The sequence below is a fragment of the Monodon monoceros genome, unplaced genomic scaffold (assembly GCF_005190385.1).
Source record: "Monodon monoceros isolate NGI ecotype Baffin Bay Population unplaced genomic scaffold, NGI_Narwhal_1 Super_Scaffold_6, whole genome shotgun sequence".
NCBI lineage: Eukaryota > Metazoa > Chordata > Mammalia > Artiodactyla > Monodontidae > Monodon > Monodon monoceros.
In genome coordinates this window covers 96,194,509-96,217,382 of record NW_021703783.1, presented here as the reverse complement: position 1 = coordinate 96,217,382, position 22,874 = coordinate 96,194,509, and the positions used below count along the sequence as shown (strand labels likewise).

The 22,874-nt window shown below is 56.3% G+C and overlaps 1 protein-coding gene across 3 annotated transcripts in view; it reads left to right on the top strand.

Moving 5' to 3' along the window:
• Nucleotides 1-140: 140 nt before the first annotated feature.
• PHF21B (PHD finger protein 21B) overlaps nt 141-22,874 on the top strand; it is a 95,908-nt gene continuing 73,174 nt past the window's right edge. For 2 of the 3 annotated variants that reach the window (XM_029205642.1, XM_029205641.1), the window contains exons 1-2: nt 141-372; nt 1,231-1,296. In XM_029205642.1, the coding sequence (XP_029061475.1) occupies nt 319-372; nt 1,231-1,296 (120 nt within the window). In that variant the 5' untranslated portion in view covers nt 141-318. Of the gene's footprint in view, nt 373-867; nt 1,062-1,230; nt 1,297-22,874 lie in introns of those variants that run through there. The other variant, XM_029205643.1, reaches the window with a different exon arrangement.

The following is a 22,874-nucleotide window of genomic DNA, read 5'->3' as shown; positions in this document are numbered from 1 at the left end:
CGGGCGCGCGCGGTGCTGCGCGGGGCTCCCGGCGCCGGGGGGCCATGCGCCGGGCCGCGCCGGCAGCCTGGGGACCCGGCGCAACTTGCCGGGCAGCCTGAGGAGTTGGGGCGGCCGCGGGCTCGGCGCCGCGGCGCCCGGCCGCCTTTCTTCCCCCTCGCCAGAACCCGCCTCCCTTTTGGCCGTGGGGGAGGGGGCTCGTGTCCCCCCCTCCCCGGAGACCCGGTCGGCCCCCGTCCGCTCCAGCCCCCGCGAAGCCGCGCAACTTCCCCGGAGCCGGGGCCAAAGTGAGCGCAAAGTGCTGCCCAAGTTGCCGGGATGGAGCTGCAGAGCCGGCCCGAGGCGCTCGCCGTGGAACTCGCGCGCCACCAGGTAGGCGGTCGGGGGCTGCGGGCCTGGGGTCGGGGCTCCAGGCACCGGAGACCCGCGTCCTCTTCCCCGTCGCAGGGTCTTCAGGGCTGGAGGGGCTCGGAGGGGCCCCTCCTTGAGCCTGCCCCAGGGGCGGGGGGCGTATGTACATGAACGGACCCCCCTTTGGGCTTGCCCTCTGCCCCCTCCTTTCGTACAATCCTGCACAGTTTGGGGTCGAGGGCCCTTGGGACCCGAGCCTGGAGTCTTCTCTTTCTCGAGCAGGGTCTGCAGGACAGGGGTCCCGGGAGGGGACCCCTTGGTGCGCCTGCCCGGGGTGCGTGTGAGAGTGTGTGCGCCGACCCCCTCCGGCCCCCATCCTCCGGTGCAATCCTGCACAGTTTGCAAAAGTAGTTTTGGCGATTGTTGCTCGGGCGAGCAGCGGCGTGGCGGCCGGAGCCCGAGCGGTATTGCGGCGTGCGCGTGTGTGTGTTGGGGAGATTAGGACGCGACTTGAATATTTATGAGCTTTGCTCGACACGGACTCGCCGTGTTTACTTGGCTCTTTGTTCCTCCCCCCTCCCCCGGCACACACTCACACTCACTCGCACACGTACCCCGGCCTGCAAACTTGCACGGCTCGGGCCGCGCCGCCGGGTGGCCACGGCCCCCGCCCCGCCCCGCGAGCTGCCCAGATGCGGCGGCAGCCACAGGTAAGCGGCCCCGTGCGGCACTGCCCGGCCGCCGCGCGTGCGGGACGCGGCCGGGGGAACTTGGGGCGCGCGGCTGGCGGCCCGGGCCGGGGGCTGCGGCCCGCGGGGCTCCGGGCGCGCTTGACGCCCGGGGCGGCCGGCCTGAGCCCGCTTCTCCGTGTTTCCGCAGAACGGCGACCTCAAGAAACAGCTCCACGAGAGGCAGCCGCGGATCGCCGCGCTCAGCGACAAACAAGTAAGCGAGCTGGAGCCTGCCCCCCGCCTCCCGCCCGGGGTGGGGAGGAGGGGTCGCCGGGCACTTTGGCAGCACCCTGAAAAGTGCCGGCCTCGGCGCCGCGCGCTCAGACTCCCAAAGGAGTCTCTCCAGCCCTCAGAGTTACCCGCACCCCCTTTTCTGGAAAGAAAGAGCCGGATTCTTGGAGGCCGAGGGGGGAGAGCGCGGCTCCCGCGGTGGCCGAAAGAGAGAAGCTGCACTTAAAAGGCGGCGAGCAGCCCGGCGTCCATTTTGAGTTGGTGGACATGTTTTTGGAATGTGGAAATTCTCCCGGCTCAGTGTCCCCCGCCTCACGCTGTTGTGAGGGTGGGGGGAGAGGGGGCGGTAATTCGGGCCTGGACACCAAACTACTTGGAAGCGATTTCTGGGTTCCGTTGCAAATCTTATTTAAAGAATCGTTCCTCCGGGCCCCCCTCCCCTCCACTTCTCCAGCATCACTTTTATTCTTGGAACCTGACGCCAGCTCCCGGGGAACAAAAGAAAGGCGCCCCCAGGACCCCCCAGTTCTGCCCCAACTTTGGTCTCCGGGCATCAGGTGTAGACTGGGACACGCAAGAAGCTCATTGCGATGGGGGGCACGCCCGCCGACCCCTCCCGGCCCCTCGGCGAGGAAAAGTTGTCCATTGTGACTTAGTTGCGCTGAGCTCAGCGGTAGGGGTTTCAGCACCACGAACAGATGCCGCCGCCGGAGCGCGGCCGGCCGCGCGCCCCCGCCCCCTCCCTCCCCGCCGCTCGCTCCCCTCCCCCTCCGCCCCTCCCCCTGCGCTCCCTGCCGGCACACGCACTCCCGCCCCTTCCCCGAGCCGCCCCGAGCCGAGAACTTTGAGCGGCGCAGCCAATGGCGCTCTCGGGGCTCCGAGGCTGGCGGGGGCGGGGGCGCCGGCGCCCTCCCCGCTGCCCCCTCCTCTTCCTCCGCCCGCCCCGCGGGCCCGCCCCCGCCCCGCCGCGCCCCCGGGCCATCGATCGCGCTTCCTTCGGAATGCCGGCCGCCGCCGTCAGCATCAAACTTGGCCCGCGCTGGCCCCCGCCCCCCCACCGGCCGCTGAGCTGGCCCCCTTCTTCCTCCCCCAACTCCCGGCGGGGGCGGCCCGTGCAGAAGCCCCCTCCCTGGAGGGATTGGCGGTGCGGGGAGAGACGTGGACGAGACTGGCGGGGGAGAACTCGGAGGCCGGGTGTTCATTTCGAGTCTTTAAAGTTGAAAAGTGGTGGGAGGGGGCGTGCGGGAGAGGAGGGGGCCGGGGGTTGCGGAAAGAAAGATGGCTGTTCCCGCGGGTCCGCGCCTGGTCGGGGGCGCCCGGCTGGACGGGAGGGTTGGGACGAATGCATTAACCGCTTTCTGGCGGTGCCGCGGCCCCCGTCCCCGGCCGCGCGCGCCCGCCCGGCCCGCGCCCCCGCTCAGGAGTGGAAGCTTCCATTCCCGCCGGAGGGTGGGGGGGCGGCGCGCGGCCCCGGCGAAGTCGGGGAGTTCGCGGGGGGAGGGGACCCAGGCCCGGCATTACCATTTTGATTGCTTTGATGCCATTTTTGGAGGGGGAGGGGTTGGAAGACCCTTCTCCGCTGAGCACAAAGATGTTTAATCACTGTATGGAATCAAATCAAATACTTTCTTTAAAAAAAAAAAATCCACCACCAAATCTGGTACAGTGTGATAGCCGAGGGTTACTAAGCCTTTTTTCCACTGGGTAAAACGGCAAGTTGTTGACTTTTATGCTCGGAGTAGAAGATTTAAAAGAGAGGAGAGAGGAAATCCAATAATCCGGCAGCTTTTATCGCAACAATGTCTCTTTATGTGTGCTTCTACATGGCAGTAGTTTTACTGTTTGGAGTGGCTTTTCGGAGCTTAGGTTTGATCATTTCTGTATTGTAGCCAACTATTTCAAGGCTGTTTAAATTTTTATGATGATAGTAAATGAGTGGCTATTTATTATCTGTCATGCTTGAATTTAGATGAGGCAGAGAGAAACATTTGAAAATCATGTTTGAAGGTTGCGGTGCCGCTCGGCGAAGGAACTGTCCTACTCCAGGCTGCCTTTGCCTTTAAAATTGAACTCGGAGAAGGATGCTTGTGAACGGAATGTACCTCCATCTTTTTGTGTGTGTGAGAGTGTGTGTTTAAAAAGAAAAAGAAAAAAACAGAAACTTTTGTTCTCTGGCCTTTTAAAAATATTTCTCTTTTAAATGACTAAAAATAACATCTGGTAAGTATCCGGCGTTTGTCGTGGCCATTGGAACTTGTGTTTGTAACTGTAAGTGTGTTGTTTTTCCTTTCTCCTTTGTGGCATTTTATATAGCAAGGGCTCATAAAAGAGGGAGGGAGGGCCTGGGGCTGTGGTGTAGCATGTTAATAAAGCTGCCTTGTCTCTCCCAAGCTCCGCGGTGAAATCCTTCAGAGGTCACCTATGAAATGAGTTGGACAGACTTAACATTTACTGTCTTTCTCTCCTTGGGAGAGTTTGGTGGAGATTGGCAGCTTGGCTGGGGAAAGGTCGATGCATGAGCTCTTGGAGGTGATTGGGGCTGCACCCAGAGCTTTGAAGAGGAGAAGTAGGCTCTGCTTAGTTACCCCAGCGCCTGCCCAGGAGGAGCGGAAATGCCGGATCAGGGATTAAAAAGCCAGTGTTTCAGAGTTTGCTTTTAACTCAACAGAAGAGTAAAGGTAGTGTCCCTTTAGTGATGTGCTTGGGGAAGAACTCACACCATCTTCCTCTCGGGGAGATGTGGATTTTTTGTCCTGCTCCCGCTTGGAATATGGGATAGAAAGGTTACGTTTCAATTAAAGGTGCACATGGGGAGGATGAGCTTGATAGTAAAACGGACAGATGACCCCATTATCCACATTTGTTAGAGATACGGTAGCAGCAAGTGACACCTTTTGGTGCCTAGCCACCAATTTCCCATTCATGCCCTTGGCACTAGAATTTATTTAGTTACTTCTAGAAACATGGACAGGTGCTTAAAGATGTTTATCAAGGACTCCTAGAAGAAGATGGGTTGTTTGTTGGTCAGCAGTAGAGAGATACAAAGTCTGTGTAAGTGTCCAGCGTTTCTCCCACCATTGGTGGACTAGGGGATAAACAAGAAACCAGCTTCCATAGGACCGTGCTATTTGAAAACAGAGTTCATATTTTTTCCTTAAAAAAAAAATAATGAGAGAGCTGTGGGGCAGTTGGTCGGATCTGAGTTGTGGGCCAGCCCACTTTGGCCAGGCTGCATTCCCAGGTGTGGCGGCCCCTCACCACTGGGTTGTGATTCTGGTGGAAGATGGACCCCTTCCTTGTCTTTAACAAGATATGATGTGTGAAGACTTCATTAGTTGCTCCAGTGGTTTTACGCCGTGAATTTGCAGCACATGCAGAGAGGCAGTAACATTTTCATCTAAATTGTCAAGCAACAAGCACGTGTAACTAACAGACCCGTCATAAAAACTGGAGGGTTTGTGTTTTTTCTCCTCCCTCTTTGGAGTTCTCGGCACAACATGTAGATGCCACGGGAAGCAGGCATCTTCAGACCTGAACTTCACGCAAGTCCAGCTTCCCCACAGAGTTGTGAGAGGAGCCTCCTGTATCAACTGCAGACCGAGCTGGCGTGGCAGAGAGAGCACCGGCCTCCGCCCCAGTGAACTTGGGGCCTTGTGTGCCGCTCCATCCGTCGACTTGATGGACTCCGGGTTCCGAGGGGATGTCCTCAAGTGCAGCAATAAAAACGTCTTCTTGAAAGGTATTACATATGTGGCACTCGCCCAGGCGCTGCATCACATCTTCACTGATTCACTAGCTATTGTACCTTGGACACCAGAGGGATTCCACAGTGGAAGCGTCCACCAAACAAAATTGCAGGGTGGGTTTATTCTGAAAGCTCCCCAGTTGTTTTCAGTCCTTCAGTAAAAGGATGTGCCATTGTCCAAGCTCTGCCCCCGAGTCTGCTCTCATCCAGGAGGCTAAATTTTAATCTTCCTGACCTAGAGTTCAAGATCGCATTCTTAAAATAGCACCATTACATGTGAAAGAGAAAACTAATGCTGTCTCTCCAAGCTCCGCCTTTCACATTCTGGAAAAGAGCATGGGGTTGAGACAGCAGGGGCCTAGTCCTGGCTTTGCCCGCTGCCACCTGCTTGGCCTTGACCCCTGACTCCCCCTCCCACAGCCAGAGTCTCCCAGACCCACACTTTGATCTGAGCCATATTCCTGGGGCCCCTCTTCCCCTCCATCTGTCCACCCCTCTGGTCCCTCCCGCATCATCTCTTAGCTGGAAGATTACAGTAGCCTCCACACTGCATCCACTTAAAAAAAAGCTTTATTGAAATATAATTCACATATCGCATAATTCACCCATTTAAAGTTTACAGTTAAGTATTGTTTTGTACATTCACAGATATTTGCAGCCGATCACCACCATCGATTTTAGAACATTTTCATCATCTCAGAAAGAAACCCTTTGGGTATCATCCCCGCTGCACACCCCACCCCCAGGCCCTAAGCAACCGCTAAGCTACTCTCTGTCTTTATAAATCTACTTTTTATCGCTATAGAGTTACTCATTCTGGACTTTTATGTGAATGGAGTTATATAACGTGTGGTCTTATATGACGAGCTTCTTTCACTGAGCGTAATGTTTCAGGGTTCTTCCAAGTTGTAGCGCGTGTCAGTACTCGATTCTTTCTTATGTCTGAATAATAGTCCATTGTATGGGAGGCCGCGTTTTGCATCCGTTCACCAGCTGATGGGCACTGGGCTTGTTTCCACCTTTAGGCTCCTGTGAACAATGTACTGCGTTTCCTCATGCCCCCTCTGGTTCATCCTCCACCAGAGTAAGTGTCTTAAAACTTGAACAGGATCACGGCGCTCCCTTGCTTGAGACCTTCCAGTGGTTTCCCCGCCGCTCTCTGCGGGGGCTGACCCTGCCCCCCTGCTCGGCCCCCAGCAGTGCGGCTCCTTGGCTGTTACCCAGCAGGGCCTCGGGTACCGGAAGCATCTTCCTGTCCTGGAGGCTGCTGACCGTCATCCGTCCTCATCTTTTCATGAACGTCCGACGTCTCTGCTGGACCGTAAGCTCCCTGAGGATCAGGGGCCGTGCTGCTCCGCCCCTCCCCCTGGGATCCGAGAGCAGTGCCTTGTCGGGCTGGATGCTTATGGGGTGAACGAGCAGGTGACCGTAAGAAGATAGGTGTGTGATCGGTGGTGGTGAGCAGCGGGGCCCAACTGGAGCCCCTGGGAGCCGTCCTTTTTAGGCCTGCAGTGAACAGAGTCTTAAAATCATATGTTTGGAACGAGCAGGCAGAGATGGGTAAGACTGGAAGCTCCCTGGTCTCGGAAACCTCACAGGACAGTGTGGTGTAGGTAACCATGTGTCAAGGAAATTCCAGAGAAGTTCTGTGAAAACCACGCCTTGCGGCCCCTGGGGATGGAAGACAGCTTCCTGGGGGAGGGGGGTCCCCAAGGGCGCCTGGGGTCGTGGACTGGAGGAGCCGGTGGCCCAGCTGAGGGCTGATGGCCTGAGGAAACCTGCAGGTGCTGGCGAGTTTCTGGCAGTTGAACCATGGGAGAGAGACAGACAGCAGAGAAGGCAGGCTGGGGCCGGAGCCAGGAAGGCACCGAATGCCAGGTGAAGGGCCTGGGTTTTGTGCCAGGGCTGGGAAATGGCAGGGGGCTGTCAGGGCTCTGGTGCTGAGGGGAGATTAGAAGGGAGGAGCGTGAAGGAGGCCTGAACCCACTCCCAGCTTGGCCCGGCCATGTGAGCTCCCTGATGCCTGTCACCTGCGTAGGAGGCTCTTGCAGGGATGGTGGCACCCGTGTGTGACGTGGGAGAGGAGAGGAGGCTGCTGGACCCTGGGTGACCGGCACATAAGAGGCTGTGAGGGCAGGGACTTGTGCGGACCCTCCCCCTCCTGCCTTCACCAGAGCTTCTTAAAGCTGAGAAGTTAGTGGGGGGACACTTCTGGAACCCTCTAGAAGATGACTCGGTGAGCATCTCTGCGCGGTTGGTTTAAGGGAAAAAAATGTGTGTGTGTATATAACACATTTACATGTGTAGGTTATATTTTTATTGTTGACTTTTTTTTTTTTTTACTATTTATAAAGTGTATAATAACAAGTAGTAATTACAGTTGACCCTAGAGCAACGCGGGGGTCAGAGGTGGCGACCTTCTGCACAGACACTGTGTATATAGTTGGCCCTACATATAAGGCAGGGCCTCCGTATCCGTGGATTCAACCACCCGTGGATCACATAGGACTGCAGTATGCACTGCTGAAAAAATCTGTGTGTAAGTGGACCCGCATATAAGTGGACCCGCGCAGTTCAAACCCACGTTGTTCAAGGGTCAACTGTGTATTGATTTGTGCCAGTAAATACGCGTGAAGTCTATGCAGTGTATATGACATCGGTTGACAGTTTGTCCAGGATTATGTTTCTAAAATGAGAGGAAGGATTTGTTGAAATAAGACAAATAACTACCACGCCCCTGCTAAAGTAAAATAACTACCACGCCCCTGCTAAAGTAAAATAACTGCCACGCCCCTGCTAAAGTAAAATCTTGCCGAGGGAGGCGGTGATTCTTGCTATTATTTCTGTAACATTAGGAGCTAAGGAAGAATTCGACTTTTAACAAAGTTTTTATTGTGAAAGCAACACCTGCTCGTTGGGGAAAAGTTCGCAGCGCAGATGTGAGAGTCATAAAGCGTGACCCCTCTTCTGCCCCATCCTACGCGTGGACGAGAGCAGCGCTGGCCCTGAGGTGCGTTCGTAGGATGTGCTCTGTGCGCACGCGGCGTCTGTAACATGGATAAACATGCTTAGTGGATACGCTGCCAAGCACGCTATGCCTAAACTTGCTTTTGACCCTTGACATTGTGTTCCGGACATCTCTTGGGACCAACGCAGTTTAATCCCACAAATGTTTAATGATGGGCTCCTGCCTGGTGGGGGATGCGGCGGTGATGGTGGGTGATGTGCTGTGGTTAGTAATCGCGGCATCGCACGTTTTAAGGCTTTACCCTCGCGAAGTGGTTTCGCTTGGTCTCTGCCTGCAGAAAGTTTCACATGTAGTTGGGGAGGCTGGCGTATCCACCGTTACCCCTCCCGTGAGCTCTCTGCAGGAGAGGTTTAGCACGGGGGCTCAGCCAGCAGCAGACGGGGTGATGTGCTGTGATGAGGTGCATGGGGTTGCTCTCAGGAGGTGACGTTTGCACCTGTGGGGAAGCAGAGACATTGCACACCCCGCCCTGCTCTCTGCAGCACTGGTATTCTTCGGTGGGTCTGTTCCATCTCGTCTTTTTATTTGATTGTCGTGATCATCTCACGGCTTGGGTCAGGCGGGGCAGGTGAGAGAAGGGCAGCTTCCCAAGGTCAGACGGCTTGGGAGCCCAGAGAGGGTGCCCTCTGTTTCAGTCCCTGCCTGGCGTCTAGCTGGCCCCCTGCCTCTAGGGTCTGACAAAGCGTAGCTGGAAGAGCAGAGGCCCGACAGTCAGGACACCAGGGTTCCTATCCCAGCTCTTTGCCTCCGGCTGTGTGGCCTCGAGCAAGTCATTCTGCTTCCTTGAGCTCTGTTTCCTCTCTGTAAAGTGGGTGTGGTCGTTGTAAACACTACCCCACCGGGTTATTGAGATGAAATCAGATCAAAGATGAGAAAGTGCATCTAAACTCCCGAGCAGAGCAAAGGGGTTGATTTGAAGAGAACTGTGTTGGCTGCATCAGTGACCCCGGGACACTCCTGCCACGCCCTGCCCTGCACCCGGGGGGCTGGAGCCTTTGCACTGTTGCTGGTCCCTCTTCGGGGCGTATGCTGTTCGTCCCTCCTGGTAGAGGTTGACGGTGACTGCGCCGCCTTCTCTGCCAGTCCAAGGAGTTGGCTCTGATACGTTAGCCTCTTGAAACACCTGCTCTCGGAACTGTACAATTGATTTCAATCAACTTTGAATTTTTTCAAGGCGACGACTCTGATGATAACTGTGGAAATCCCGTGATGCCTCATTAGAGCTGCTGGCCATGATGGTTAGCCCTGTGATTTAGCAAGTTTTTCCTCCAACGCCTTTGTCTTTTCAGGACCGAATCGCGGGCTTGCCGCCGTTTCTGCTCCACTTGTGCGAGCTGATGCCTGAACATGGCTGCTGTCCGGTCCGCCAGCGAGCCCGGCTCGGGGCCTGAGCACGTGGGGGGCCCTGCCCGCGGGGCAGCGTCCCGGGCACACCCTGGTCACGCACGGAGGGCTCGAGGAGGCCCCTTTGCGGGGTGTGTGTTGGCTCGCCCTCCAAGGCCCTTGCCGCAGACACGGGAGGGCATTGGGGGCAGAGGCGGTTTTCTGGAGGAGGGCGCAGCTGCTGTTCACCTTCTCCACACTGTTGGAATTTACAGCTTTTCAGGAAATAGGACTCTGAGTTTGCCTTCACTTGCAGAAGAGTCCCGCTAAGAAGGCTTTTCACTTTTGTCTCCGAGAAGCATGTAAGAAAGAGGTTAAGCACCGGCTTTACAACTGGGTAGACTGGAGTTGTAAACCCCGCTCCGCGCTTCGAAGGCCGTAAAATGGGGTAACAGTGCAGCGCCCGTGAGACAGCCGAGTGCTGGCATGTGGGGTGCTTGGGAGACGACACGCACGTAGCGCTGGCGGGATTAAATGAGATGAGACGTGACCCTCGGGCCATGGTGAGCCCTCAACAGGTGGGATGCGGGCGTCACAAGTCACAGCTTTCCCATCTGATGCTGACCTTGGGCCAGGCCCCTTCTAGCTCTCCAGGGACCAAGTCGGTCACTGTTCACACAGCCCTTTAGGGAAGGCCCGCTCTTAATTACCGTTTTACTTGGGGGGCGGCTGAAGCCCAGAGAGGTTGAGTGGCTTGTTGACATCACACGGCTGGCAAGGGCAGGAGCTGCAGTCCAGTTCTGGGCCCTTGTGGCCTCACGATCTTAGCGCCTACGCTGGAGCATGTGGCGGAGACATGACAACACTTTGTGCCCTGCGTATGAAAAGTTTGGTGTGTCAGGTAACTCCAGGGCATGTGTTCCAGTAAAAGGAGATGGAGATGGTACGTCAGAGAGCGCCACCAGCAGGCTAGCAACTGCTTGTGATAACGAGTGGGAATTTTACCCTGAAGTGCAACGTCGTGGAACGTGGGAGGGGGCCTGGGTCTGCATCCGGTCTCTGCCTCTGGCACCGGGCTGGGGAGCGTGGGGCAGGCTGGGTGAAGTGAGGGGTCTCGGCAGTGCAGAAGCTGAGCCGGCGGCAGGCGGGAGGTTTGGACTTGACCCCGAAGCAAATACTCCTCCACCCCCTGCTTTGTCATCCCTGCTGTGGCCTGAGCCCCTCTCTGGCTTGGCTACCTCAGTATTTCCTGTTATCACTGTTGTTGTTGTTTTCTACTTTAAGGTGGAGGCATCTTTCTCATTTGGAAACGGCCTGTATTCTCCAAAGGAACGAACACGCTTCCTTAAGTTTTTTCCCCCTCTGGGTCATCACTTACTGTTTGGTAGTAGTTTCAGATGGGCTGTGCTTTGCTTTTTTTTTTTTTTGGCTTGGCACCTGTGTTGGTCTTGTTAAAGCGCAGCAGAAAGAAGTACGTCCATGGGGGATTTCTTTTTTTTTCTTCTTTAGTTCAGGGTTGAGCGGTCCTTAGCCCCCGGGTAAGATAAGGTCAGGTTGTGTGGGTCCTTGTCTCAAAGTGGGGACAGTGCTACTTCCCAAGCAGGGTTGTCCCAAGGGTCAGTGAGGACGCGTGTCTCGAGTGCCAGGTGTAATTCCTGGCTGGCCTGCAGCGGGGCAGCTGAGTGATAGGGGAGCTGTTATCAGCATAGTTTATTAACAGTCATACGAGAAGCAGCGATCTGGCTGTGCCCCAGAGATGCTACTGCCGTGGAGAAGTAGGCGGGCAACTGTAGCTTTTTGTTGGGACAGAGGCCTCTGGGTTGCTTCTTTGTCTCCACGGACGGGTGTGTCCGCGGTTGGGACTGGGCCCTAAATTTGGGATTTGGTCTTTGGACCCGAGACTTGGTCTGACGGTGTAAAACACAGGATGTGCAAGGCCGGGGGGGCCTTTGCGGGGCACCTCCTCAAGCCCCCTTTTTCCAACTGGAACTACGGCCCTGAGTAGAGGTGGTGATGACACCCGGGGGCCCCGGGGGTCCCAGGGCTCCAGTCTTCCTGACCGCGGCGCAGCCACACGGGAAGCCCGTGGTTTTCCTTTAAGCCCTTAAGTTCTGTTCGCTGGTGTTTTGTTTCAGAAGCGGCTCGCCCACACGGGTGGCCGCTGTTTGAGACATGCTGGGGTCCCACGCACGATGTCCTCGTGCCGACAGTAGGGCCGCTGGGGGCACAGCACGGTGGTTTTCAGAAGGTGGTCGTACTTTCAGAGCAGCTGGCTTCCGGTTGGCACAAGTCGGGGTGGCAGCTCCGGCAGGACACGGTGCATTCTGGAACTGTCCGTTTAATGAAACTTACCGCATCAGATTGACTGTCAATCTGTAGGTGCAGGTACATTGCAGGAAGATGAGCACCTGCCGAGCCTGCTTGCCGCCCAGACCGCCTGCCCGCGTGTCTGCACTGGGGGGTGGAGGTTGGTTGTGGACGTGTGTATGGCCGAGGCCGTAACCTACACGTTCACGAACAGCGAAGCGTCTATCAGATTTTGCAAAGTCACCCTCCAAAGTAGAAAAGGTGATAAAAACACTAATTTGGGGGGTCCCTCTTTAGGGGGAACAGTGGCTGCCTCTTGATCTCTTGGGTGGAGGCAGCAGAAAGTTACTTGAAATGGCAGATGGGGGTTCTGGTGGGGCCTCCCTGGGGGACACATCCCAGCAGGCCGTCGTGGGGGACACCGTCATCAGTTTGGGGAGAAGCTTTTTGCCCCAGGAAAGAGAGCAAGACAGGGATGGGGCAGGCAGAGAGAGGAAGGGAGAGGGGTGTGTTTCTTTTCAGTGTAACTCAGGTGGAAAGCCAATCTGCACATGTAAATGAACTTGAAAATGCAATTAAAAATATATACATATTAGAGACTGTGATCCAGAATTTCCTGTGAGATGCGGGTTACCAGGTGACAAGCCGCATTCCTTACAACCAGTGACACTAACTCTTCTCCGTGATTCATGCGTCTCAGTGGTGATGAACGCACCCCAGGTGAACGCCGCATTATTCCTTAAGCTACGGCCCCGCTGAGTGCAGAGTTTTCTGTACCTTCAGCACCAGCGTCCTTCTCCTAGCCGTCACTGCCAAGGGGACACAGGCTCAGGAAGCGTCCTCCAAGGGCCTGTCCTGGCTCGACGAGAGGTGACAAAACAGTCAGCCGTGTTGTTGTGGACAGAGGTCGGAGGGGCCCTGGACGCTCTTACGGCTGCAGGCGCTGGGAAGTGGGCACGTGGCAAAGAGTGCCCGGCTGGGTCTTAGAGCAGGATCTGGGGCCTGGGAGGCCAGGGAGGTGCGGCGTCCGGGGCTGGAAGGGGACAGGGTGGCAGAGCCCCTGTGTCTCATGCCCCTTTGTGTTTCCTCCGGGGCGTGCCCACCAGCGTGTGCAGCAGTGAGCGCTTGGATGGTGAGGGTGGCAGCCACAGCTCGGTACCGAGTTGTGACGTTTGGCACATGCTACTGGGCGCCCAGTCTGTGCTGGGCACTGGGGACACAGCAGTGGACAGAATAGGCCCTTGAGATGTGCTCACAGTCCGAGAGGGGAAACAGGCAACAGGCAAAAACCATCGTAAATGAGTTATGGAGTTGGTGGGAAGGTGACCAGTGCCCTGGCAGAGGTAGAGCGGGCAAGGCGCGCGGGGCTGGGGGCAGGTGGCTATTTTAAATAGTGTGTTCGAGAGGGGCCTCAGGCCTTGGAGCCAAGGCCTGCAGGAGTAGCTGGAGGAGTGAGCCCTGTGGCTCTCTGCAGAAAGAGTGTCCCAGGTAGAAGGAACAGCTCGTGCAAAGGTCCTGAGATGGGTCATGCCTGGCGTTTCCCACGGAGGCCAGTGCGGCCGGGAGAGTGAGTGACAGGTGAGTGTGAGGGGGGAGGTCAGAGAGCTGATGGAACAGGGCGGCGACTGGTCTCTCCAGCACGGCTGACCCCCACCTTTAAATCAGCGACTGGCCGTGATGAAGAAGAGAAAGCGGGGGCTTCCCCGGTGGTCCAGTGGTTGAGAGTCCGCCTGCCGATGCAGGGGACGCGGGTTCGTGCCCCGGTCCGGGAGGATCCCACATGCTGCGGAGCGGCTGGGCCCGTGAGCCGTGGCCGCCGAGCCTGTGCGTCCGGAGCCTGTGCTCTGCAACGGGAGAGGCCACAACAGTGAGAGGCCCGCGTACCTCAAAAAAAAAAAAAAAAAAGAGAAAGCGGCCCTTTCGTGGGGCGGAATTTTGACTAGAAGCTGGAAGGTACTAGAAGGCCAATTTCAGCTCCAGGGCTGGCGGAATTCCCTTACAGAGGGATCTGCCTGGGGCTAGAATTGGTTGTTCTGAGACCTTTGACCGCCAAGCCAGCACCTCATAGCAAAGGGGAAGTGACACCAACGCCAGTTGGATGGGAGGTCAGGCTGGCTGGCCCTGTGCTGAGGTTCTGTGGTTCAGAAAAGCCCAGGCTCATCAGGGTTCCATCCCTGACCAATCCCAACCTGAGATGCTCTGACCCTCGCAGGATCACAGACTCTGACGCTGTGGGCGGGCCGGAGAGCGGTCCTGCTGAGGGCCGGGCCTGCTGGGGAGTCATGCCCTGCGGTGTGAGGGGACGGGTGGGGGGTGGGGGCAGCCAGGCCAGCGCCACCCCTGCCATCACTTGGTGTGGGCCCCAGGCAGCCTGCTTTTTTGATTTTTTTCAAGAGGAGCCAGAAACCCATGCATATGAGAAATCTGCAGTTTAGGTGTGGGTGGTACGTTACGGCCTTTTCTAGACGCATTGGCCCAAAGGACACTCCGCAGCCCAGACCGAACCTGCATCCTCTGGTCGCCCTTCCGAGTCCCCTCGTCCGGCTCCATCAGGCTGGCCGTGATCTGGTAATCCCCTGCCTCCGTGTCCGCTGCTCACCATCCCGCGTGGTACCTACATTCAGAGCTATGGGGCGAGTTGGAGTCAGATCGTGAGCCCTGAGGTCCAGCGAGCCCGCTGCCCTGGAGCCCCCAGCGCTGTTATAAGGGGAACAGTCGATGATGCTGCGACTAGAGGGCCGCTGAGTTTCTTCAAGAGCCTTCATCTCTCATTTAGATAAAGAAGTGGCGCTCAAATATATTTCTGTAAATAAAACAGTCCCGCCCCCAGCCCGGGCCCAAGTTGGTGGCTTGTTGAAGTTACTTTATTAATGAGCCTGCTGAGTGGGCTTGAATGGGGGCTGCGCTCTCATATCGCGGATCTAATTATAAACACGAGGGACGGTACCAAATAAGCAGGCTTTAAAGGGAGAAGAGTCTGACAGCTTGGTTTAAAGTGTCCTTTAATGAACTTCTTTGGCACTTGTATCTTAGCAACACATTTTATTACGTCCCGGTGCAGCTGGACTCGGGCACGGTAATTTATCCCCCCCCAGCTCCCCCCACTCTGACTTTCTTTGGTGACTGGAGGGAGGAATGTACTGACCCGATTTTTCATGGCTGGGCTTGCATCCCTTCTGCTTTGTTTAGTTGATGAAAAAGGCAAACAGGGTGCCAGGAGCAGGGGACCTTGCAGGCCGGCAGGAGGGGCGGTGGCCCCAGCCTGGAGGGTGGGCGGCCGCCCAGCTCGGATGCCGGTGTCGCAGGCTGCCTTGTGGACATGCTGAATCCCTCTCCAGCGCACCCTGGGTTTGGGTATTTTTATCTGGACTTCTTTCCTGTTTTGACACTAATTTGGATACGGCGGAAGTAGGGACATTTGCAAATCTTTCCTCGTAATCAGCAAGCCTGTAAGTGGGGGCGGGCGGTGTTCTAGATGAAGTGGACATGGGGGAGGGCAGCACAGGAGCGGGGCTGGGGCACTGGGCTGGGGGGACCTTCCGGCCTGGCTGCTCCTGAGCCCAGGGACCTCGGCCGGTACTTCCCTTCCCTGAGTCTTAACTCCCTCTTGTCTGCTGTATGAGGCTCCTGCGGCTGCTGTAACAGAGCGCCACACGCCGGGCAGCTTAAATGTACTCCCTCCTGGTCTAGAGGTCGGAAGCCTGAAATCCAGGTGCCTGCATGGCCGCGCTCCCTCCAGAGCCAAGGGGAGGATCCTTCCTGCCGCTTCCAGCTCCTGCGGGCTGCTGGCGCTGCTGGGCTCGCGGCCGCACCACTCTGGTCTCTGCCCCTGTCTTCACGTGGCCGTCTTCCCTCTGAATCTGTGTCTTCTCTTCTTACAAGGACCCAAATCATTATATTTAGGGCCCCCCAATCCAGTATGATCTCAACTAATTATATCTGCAGAGACCCAATTACCAAATAAGGTCACACTCTGAGGTTTTGGGTGGATGTGAATTCTGGGGGGGACACTGTTTAACCCACTATATCTACCAGTTGAAGCTAGTCACGCCTGCATCAGATTATGGTTGGGGGTCCAAGTAGGTGGAGGCTGCTCCCTGCTGACCCTGCCAGGGCCGCCTTCCCTACAGCCAGGAGCCGAGATGGAGAAACAAAGGTAACCTGCCCCGTTGCAGGAGTGGGCTGGCTGTGTCTGCTGAACACGTTACCTTCTGTGGGTGGGAGGATGGAGCCTGCACCCCGCTGTGGCAGGTGAGAATGTGCCTTTACTTCTTCCAACAACTTTACTGTCGTCCCCATTTTTCTTACTTTTCTTTTTTTTTTTGGGCCGCACCGCACAGCCTGCGGGATCCCAGTTCCCCGACCAGGGATCGAACCCAGGCCCCCCTGCAGTGGAAGCGCGGAGTCCCAAATACTGGACCGCCAGGGGATTTCCACCGTCCGCATTTTTCAGGGGAGGAAACTGAGGCTCAGAGGGGTGCAGTTACTCATCCAGGGGCTTAGTTTGGGCTGACATGAACCGGGGTGGTCTGGGCCCCCGGCCCCTGCACCGACTGTGTATCATACCGGCTGCCACCAAGACAGAACACCCAGCCTGCGCAAGCAGCTGGCCCCAGCCAGCAGGGCCAGCGTGCTGCCAGCCCAGGGACGCCACACGTGTGTATGGCATCTGAGGTTCACCAACGCCCCCCTTCCCCGCATCTGATGCCGTGTGGCCCTTGGCACCTCGGCGAGTGGCGGACTGGGGGGATCCCTGTTGCACTGAGGGTGAGGATGCCAAATCCCTGCCACATCCCCAGGGCTGATGGATAAGCTTTGATCTTTCTGAGTCAGTTTCTGCATCTGTGAAATGGGCTAACACTTTACCATCTTCCTCAGAGGGTATTTGTGAGGGTGAGATGAAAAAACACAAGGGGAAATCCAGCCTGTGGGCTCAGAGGGCTGGGTGTGGGGCCCACAGGATGAGCAAGGGCCCCAAGGGTCACGTGACAAAGGGCGGGATGTCATCCCGCCAAACTGTGTAGCTGGTTGCCCAGCAAGTCGCCTGCCCAAGTGGCTCCTTTGCACATGTGCATCCCATTCCCCTGAAAGGTCCTGGAGTCCAGGCGAGACTCAGGATGAGCTGTGGGAGTTGCCTCCTAGTGGACACACGTGGGTCCACGTCCTGCCTCTGCCTCTGCAGTCTTGGCCGTAGAGACCTCTTCTGCCCTGTGCCCCAGGCCACGCGCACGTGTGCTCTCCTGGCTCCCAGATCCTGCCAACAGGTCAGGGTTCAACCGTCGTCCTTTAGGCAGTGCCTCCCTGACACCCACTGCCCTGGGCCCCGTTCTTTGCCTCCAGTACCACCCCCCCCGCCCCCCCGCAATGCTGCTGCTCCAGTGATTACTAGAGAGTGGGAGCTGCGTGAGGTAGGGCCCCCCCGAGGCCTCTCCTGTCCCGCTGGCTCTGGGCACACTGCAGGAGCTGGCCGATGGCCTGGCCCCTGGGGGACTGGCCGTGTGTGGTTTGTAAAGGAATCCTTTTCCCCTGGGCCACTCTTTAATCAGGTGTTTCAGTGTGGACCTGCGGAAACATTTGTCGAAAGACCATTATTGGTCGTTCAGTTGGTCATTCAGCCGGTATTCAGTGAGTGACCATTGTGTCCTCGGCGCCAGGTGACCGTGGCCTGAGAGGTAAAGAGGAGGAGGTGGTCTGGGGTCATGGTTATTATCAATATTGGTGTCATCGGTAGAAGTCTGCTTTATCCCATGTAGGTGCTTGTATGTCCTTTTACCCCTACCCCCACCCCGCTCAATCCACCCCTCCTCATTCTCTAGGTCCTGCCCTGTGGCAGATGTCAGGGACTTGGATGTATACGAGACACAGCCTCTGAGAACAAGAGTGAGAGGGAGCTGGGGGGAGAGGGAGGGAGGGAGGGAGGGGGAGCGAGTAGGCCGACAGCAGCTGTACCCATGTCACAGGGGCTCCGGCACAAGCCTCTGGGGTGAAGCTGCCGGCAGGGGTGGTGGCGCTCAGTTCTTGTTGGGAAGCATTAGGGTGTGAATCTGCCCATTTGACAGATGAGGAAACCGAAAGGTAGAGAGATGAGGTGACCTGCCCGAGGCCCACAGCGAGTGAGGGGCAGCGCCTGGACTCCGGAAGCACCTGCTTGACCGCAGGAGGCCCTCTTATCCCCACTTTGCAGATGAAGAAACTGAGGCCCTGCGAGGCCAAGTAACTTTCCCACGTCACCAGCTCCAGGCCCCCAGCCAGGTCTTCGACCCCAGAGCTTTCCCTTCCCCTGGGCTGTGCTAGAGGAGGAGGCCTGCAGCCGCGGTTGGAGGAGCCCTGCCGTCCTGACCTCGAGCTGGCTCGGCCGTGCTCACACTGCCCGCTCCCTTCCCTTTCTGCTGTCCGCGCCCCTCCCAGCTCAGAGTCCAGTTCAGGCTGCAGCTCATTCGCGTTGCTGCGCGCCCATCACCACCGTCCTCCCGAGCGTCCCCTCTGACCCGGCAGGCAGGGCAGCACTGTCCTTACATGCCACGTAAGCTTCAAGTGGCTCTGTCCAAACCCTTGCAGAATCTTTCCCTGGAGGGTAAGTTAGCGGTACTTCCTGAGACTGCAGAGGGTGTGGAGGGACGGGAACTGCACGGAGCTGAATTTTGTCCTAACCTCAAGAACTTTCTAAGGATCAGGGTGTGCATGGAGAGAGCTGGCCACCCCGGGAGGTAACAAGCTTCTGCCACAGTGAGGGATGCTGGGGGTATTTGCACGTGGGGTTAGACGGGGCCAAGTGGGATCCCCTCCGACCAGGAGTTGGCGCAGCAGTCTGTGACCCCGGCCCCGGCTCCGTTCTTTAGCTACCTCATCGACACGTTACTGAGTGCATTCTGGGAGGCACCAAAGGAAGGGAAGGCCAGGGTTCTTGGCAGCCCCTTCCCCCTCCAAACCCAGCTGACCCCCTGGCCAGCACAGAAAAACCAGTGGGGACGCTGTCCCGTGTCCCTAGGTGAGTCCTCCTGCCATGTGCCTGGATGGAGGCCAGCAGAGCCAAGAGTCAGGCTGGAGGAGGGGGCCACATGGGGCACAACTGGGAGGCGGGGGAGGCGGGGGAGGTGAGCGGCAGCACAGAGCCGCCAGCCAGGACACGGCCTCTGGAAAGACCCCTCTTTCTCCAGGCAGGTTTACTCATTCTCACTTCACATCCTTGGTGCACAAAGGCGAAAATTACAAACGTTCATGACTGACTTGTGCCCCAGCTGGAGTAAGGCCCGCTTGCACTGCTGTGGACAGCAGCTGAGGCTGTCCCGTCCCCCGTGACAGCCCCGAGGGGTGGGCAGGCCCAGAAGTAGGCTCAGGAGGGGGACCCGTGTTGACCCCACCGTTGACCGTTGAAGCTTCCCTTCGGAGGTGCACAGAGCTCGCCTCGGACGGGCAGTTAGTGGGCTTTTGCCGTTTCTTTTTTTGTTAACACGCCATGGATTTGGTAAGTAACACTGAATATTCCATTGTGGAAAAGTATATAAAACGTAAGATTTACCATCTCAACCATTTTCAAGTGGACAATTCAGTGGCGTTTAGTACATTCACAATGTTAATGCACCCCCACCGTCATCTCTTCCCAAACTGAAGCTGTCCCCACTCAACACAACTCCCCTGCCCCTCCCCCTCCCCCAGCTCCTGGCAACTGCCATTCTACTTTCTGTCTGAATTTGATGACTCTCCGTCCCTCTCTAAGTGGGATCATACAGTGTGTGTCCTTTTGTATCTGACTTATTTCACTGAGCATAATGTCCTCGAGGTCCATCCATGTTGTAGCCTGTATCAGTGCTTCGTTCCTTTTTAAGGCTGGATAACATTCCATCCTATGTATACACCACCTCTTGTTTATCCATTCACCTGTTGATGGCCGTTTTAGTGATTTCCACCTTTTGGCTCATGGGAATAATGCTGCTGTGAACGTGGGGATACAGGTATCTGTTCAAGTCCTTGCTTTCAGTTATTTCGGGTACATACCTGAAGTGTAATTGCTGGGCTGGACTTTTGCTTTTCATCCTAGACAAACCCATGGCAGAGAGAAGCCTGAGCAGTTGCCTGGGTCGTCCCGAGCGTAGACAGTCTAGGGTCAGCCCCCTCCATCAGACCGACGTCCTGTGACCTTGGGATCCCTAGTTTCGACATCATCATCTTCTACGGAACTTGGGGTGTCCCCGCTGGCTTCCCAGTCCCTGGCCAGTCTCTGCACTGTGGAGGTGGGTGTGGGTCACGTGGATGCAGCAGAAGCATCCGTGGAGCCTGTCGGCTCCTTCAGAGCACACTTTACAAAGGGGAGTTCGCGTCGGCAAGGATTTCTCCCGCTAGAGTTTTGTGTTGACGTTAAAAACATGGACAGTGGGCTTCCCTGGTGGCGCAGTGGTTAAGAATCTGCCTGCCAAGGCAGGAGACACGGGTTCGAGCCCTGGTCCCGGAAGATCCCACATGCCGCGGAGCAACTAAGCCCGTGCGCCACAACTACTGAGCCCGCGCTCTACAGCCCGCCAGCCACAACTGCTGAGCCCGCGAGCCACAACTACTGAAGCTTGTGTGCCTAGAGCCTGTGCTCTGCAACAAAGAGTAGCCCCCGCTCGCCGCAACTAGAGAAAGCCCGCGCGCAGCAACGAAGACCCAACGCAGCCAAAGATAAATGAAATAAATAGATTTTTAAAAAAAACAACGGACGTTAAACATGTAACCTGCTTGTGGTAGTTTGTGCAGACGTTACAGTATGTGATTTATTTTCCTTTTTTTTCCTCTTACAATGATTAGTTAATGCAGATATGGGACCGATTCCCTGCAGTCCTCTCAGTCATTAACGACTAACACCTATACAGCGGTGTTTTGGCGTATCCAGCACTGCCACATATATTAACCTACTGGAAGGTCACGTTTCACGGGTGAAAAAGCCATGTCCACGGCCCCCATGGGTAAGAACCCAGAGGAGGGAGGCCCATGGGCTTGGGAGGCTGCTTCCTGGAGCCACTGTCACCACGGCCGAGTCTTGCCCATTCCCTGACCAGGGGTTCAGGGGTGTCATTGTTGAAAGGTTCCCCAAGTCTGCTAATGAAGTGGCTGGCTCTTTGAGGGAACCCTCATCTGGGTTCCCTCGCTGTGTTGGCCTGGCCTGGCCCAGGGTGAGGTACGCCACCGCCAACTTGTACACAGGCTCCTCCCAATGTGCAGAAAAGAGTAGCAATCCAGACTCTTCGCAATTAAACTTCTTTTTCTGGCATTAGTGTTTCTTAAACTTTTGTTGTTTGGGCTCTAGCAGAGGACAGAATGACATAAGTAGCAGACAAAAACGTACAGTTGGCTGTGATTATTTTGAAGACTCGGAGGATGTCTGTTTTTACGTGCAGATAAATGCAGTTCTGTTTTCTACAGTAAAGTCTTTTCTTGGTGGGATTGGATGTGTCAGTAGTTCATGGTGTTCTGCAGTATGTCATCTCTAGGCTCTGCTTTCTAGATAAATTTGACAGATGCTGACCAAATTCTCCAAGGATTCCCTCTTCATCATTCCCACTGGTTGAGTCCTTTCTGTGACAGGGAGCTTACTACCTCCTGACAAGTCCACCCAGGCCTGGACAGCTCTGAGTTTCAGGGAAGTCCACCTTGTTTTGAGGCCCATCAGTTCTCATACTTCCCATCCATCCATCTACCCACTGGGGGAGACCTTTATGATCCATGGACTGACTGGTAGGCAATGGAGTGCGTGTGTGTGCGTGTCTCTGTGTGTGTGTGTGTGTGTGTGTGTGTGTGTGTGTGTGTGTGTGTTGGGAGCTCCATAGAATTAAGAGCCGTAAGCCACAATGTCTGCTGTCAGGGAGCCACTCATTACCATGGAGGGCAGTTAGGCAGCAGCCTGGGATCAGGATGTGATGACCAGAGATGGCAGCCAGCTGTGCCCCAGGAGGTCAGAAGACGGGGAGACTTCTTGCTCTAGACCTTGACCCTGAACAATTCCGTGTGGTTTCAACTCTCAGGCCCCATTTCTGATTCTTGTTCGTCTTGTGACCTTGAGCAGGTTATTGACTATCCTTCAGCTTCCTTTTACTCACCTGAGAAGCGGAGATAATACGAGCAATTGCCCATAGAACTCGAAGGATGGGGCAGGGTGATGGATGGTAGGAGCTTAGCAAAGAGCCTGGTGCACAGTGAGGGCTCCGGAGAAACGAGTTCTCACCGTGTGTCTCCAGGCCAGGCCGTTATCCTCTGCTGCTGAGTTTCGGAGACACCCATCTCTCTGGAGTCCCACTGGCCTCAGCTCTCATCCCTGCCACCGTCTTGTCAATTTCACCTCCTAAATGTTTCTCTCACTTTTTCCTGCCTCTGCTACTCCAGTTCACCTCTCAGCAGCCTTCTGACTGCTCTCTTTGCCTTTGGGGTCTGTCTTCCACACCACCACTAAGGTTGTCTTTTTAAAGTACAGTCCTTCGGGGACTTCTCTGTGCCTAAAAAGCGTGTCCCACACCCCACTGCCCACAGCAAGAGCTTCACATCTTCCTTAACCTGTTGGCCAGGTGAGCTGAGTCAGACAGAGGAGCTGCTGTGTTGAAGCTGGGGCCGGGCCTAGAGCCCCCCCCCATACAGCCTCAGGTCCAGGTCCAGGACCACTGGCAGGTGGAGACACCTGGGGCAGCGGGGAACACAGTCTGTAAGTCAGTAACTTGAGGAGGAAGGTTCAGAAGTTCTCTGCAGTCAATACACGGGGCCTTTCATTTTCTGGTTTCGGATAACTTCTTCACCCTCATCTCCCAACACGGAATTGTTAACCATTTCCCAGACATACTAAATGCCTGTGGGTCACGGGTCTTAACCTAGGGCAGCGCTCCTGCCTGGACTGCCCTCTTCTCTTGAACAAGATCCTGCCCACCCGCCAAAGCCCAGATTAGCTCCTTACCCTCAAGAAAGGCACCTCCGGATTCATGTGGACTGGGTCCTACTGGTGGTAATGATGGTCACGGTGGTGATGGTGGTGGTGGCGGTGTTGGTGATGGTGGTGGCGGTGTTGATGGTGGTGGGGCCAAAGGGGGTGTCAGGGATGGTGATGCTGGTGGTTATGGTGGTGATAAAGGTGAGGACGGTGACACTGGTGGTGAGGATGGTGATGTAATGATGCTAGTGGTGATAAAGGGGATGGTGA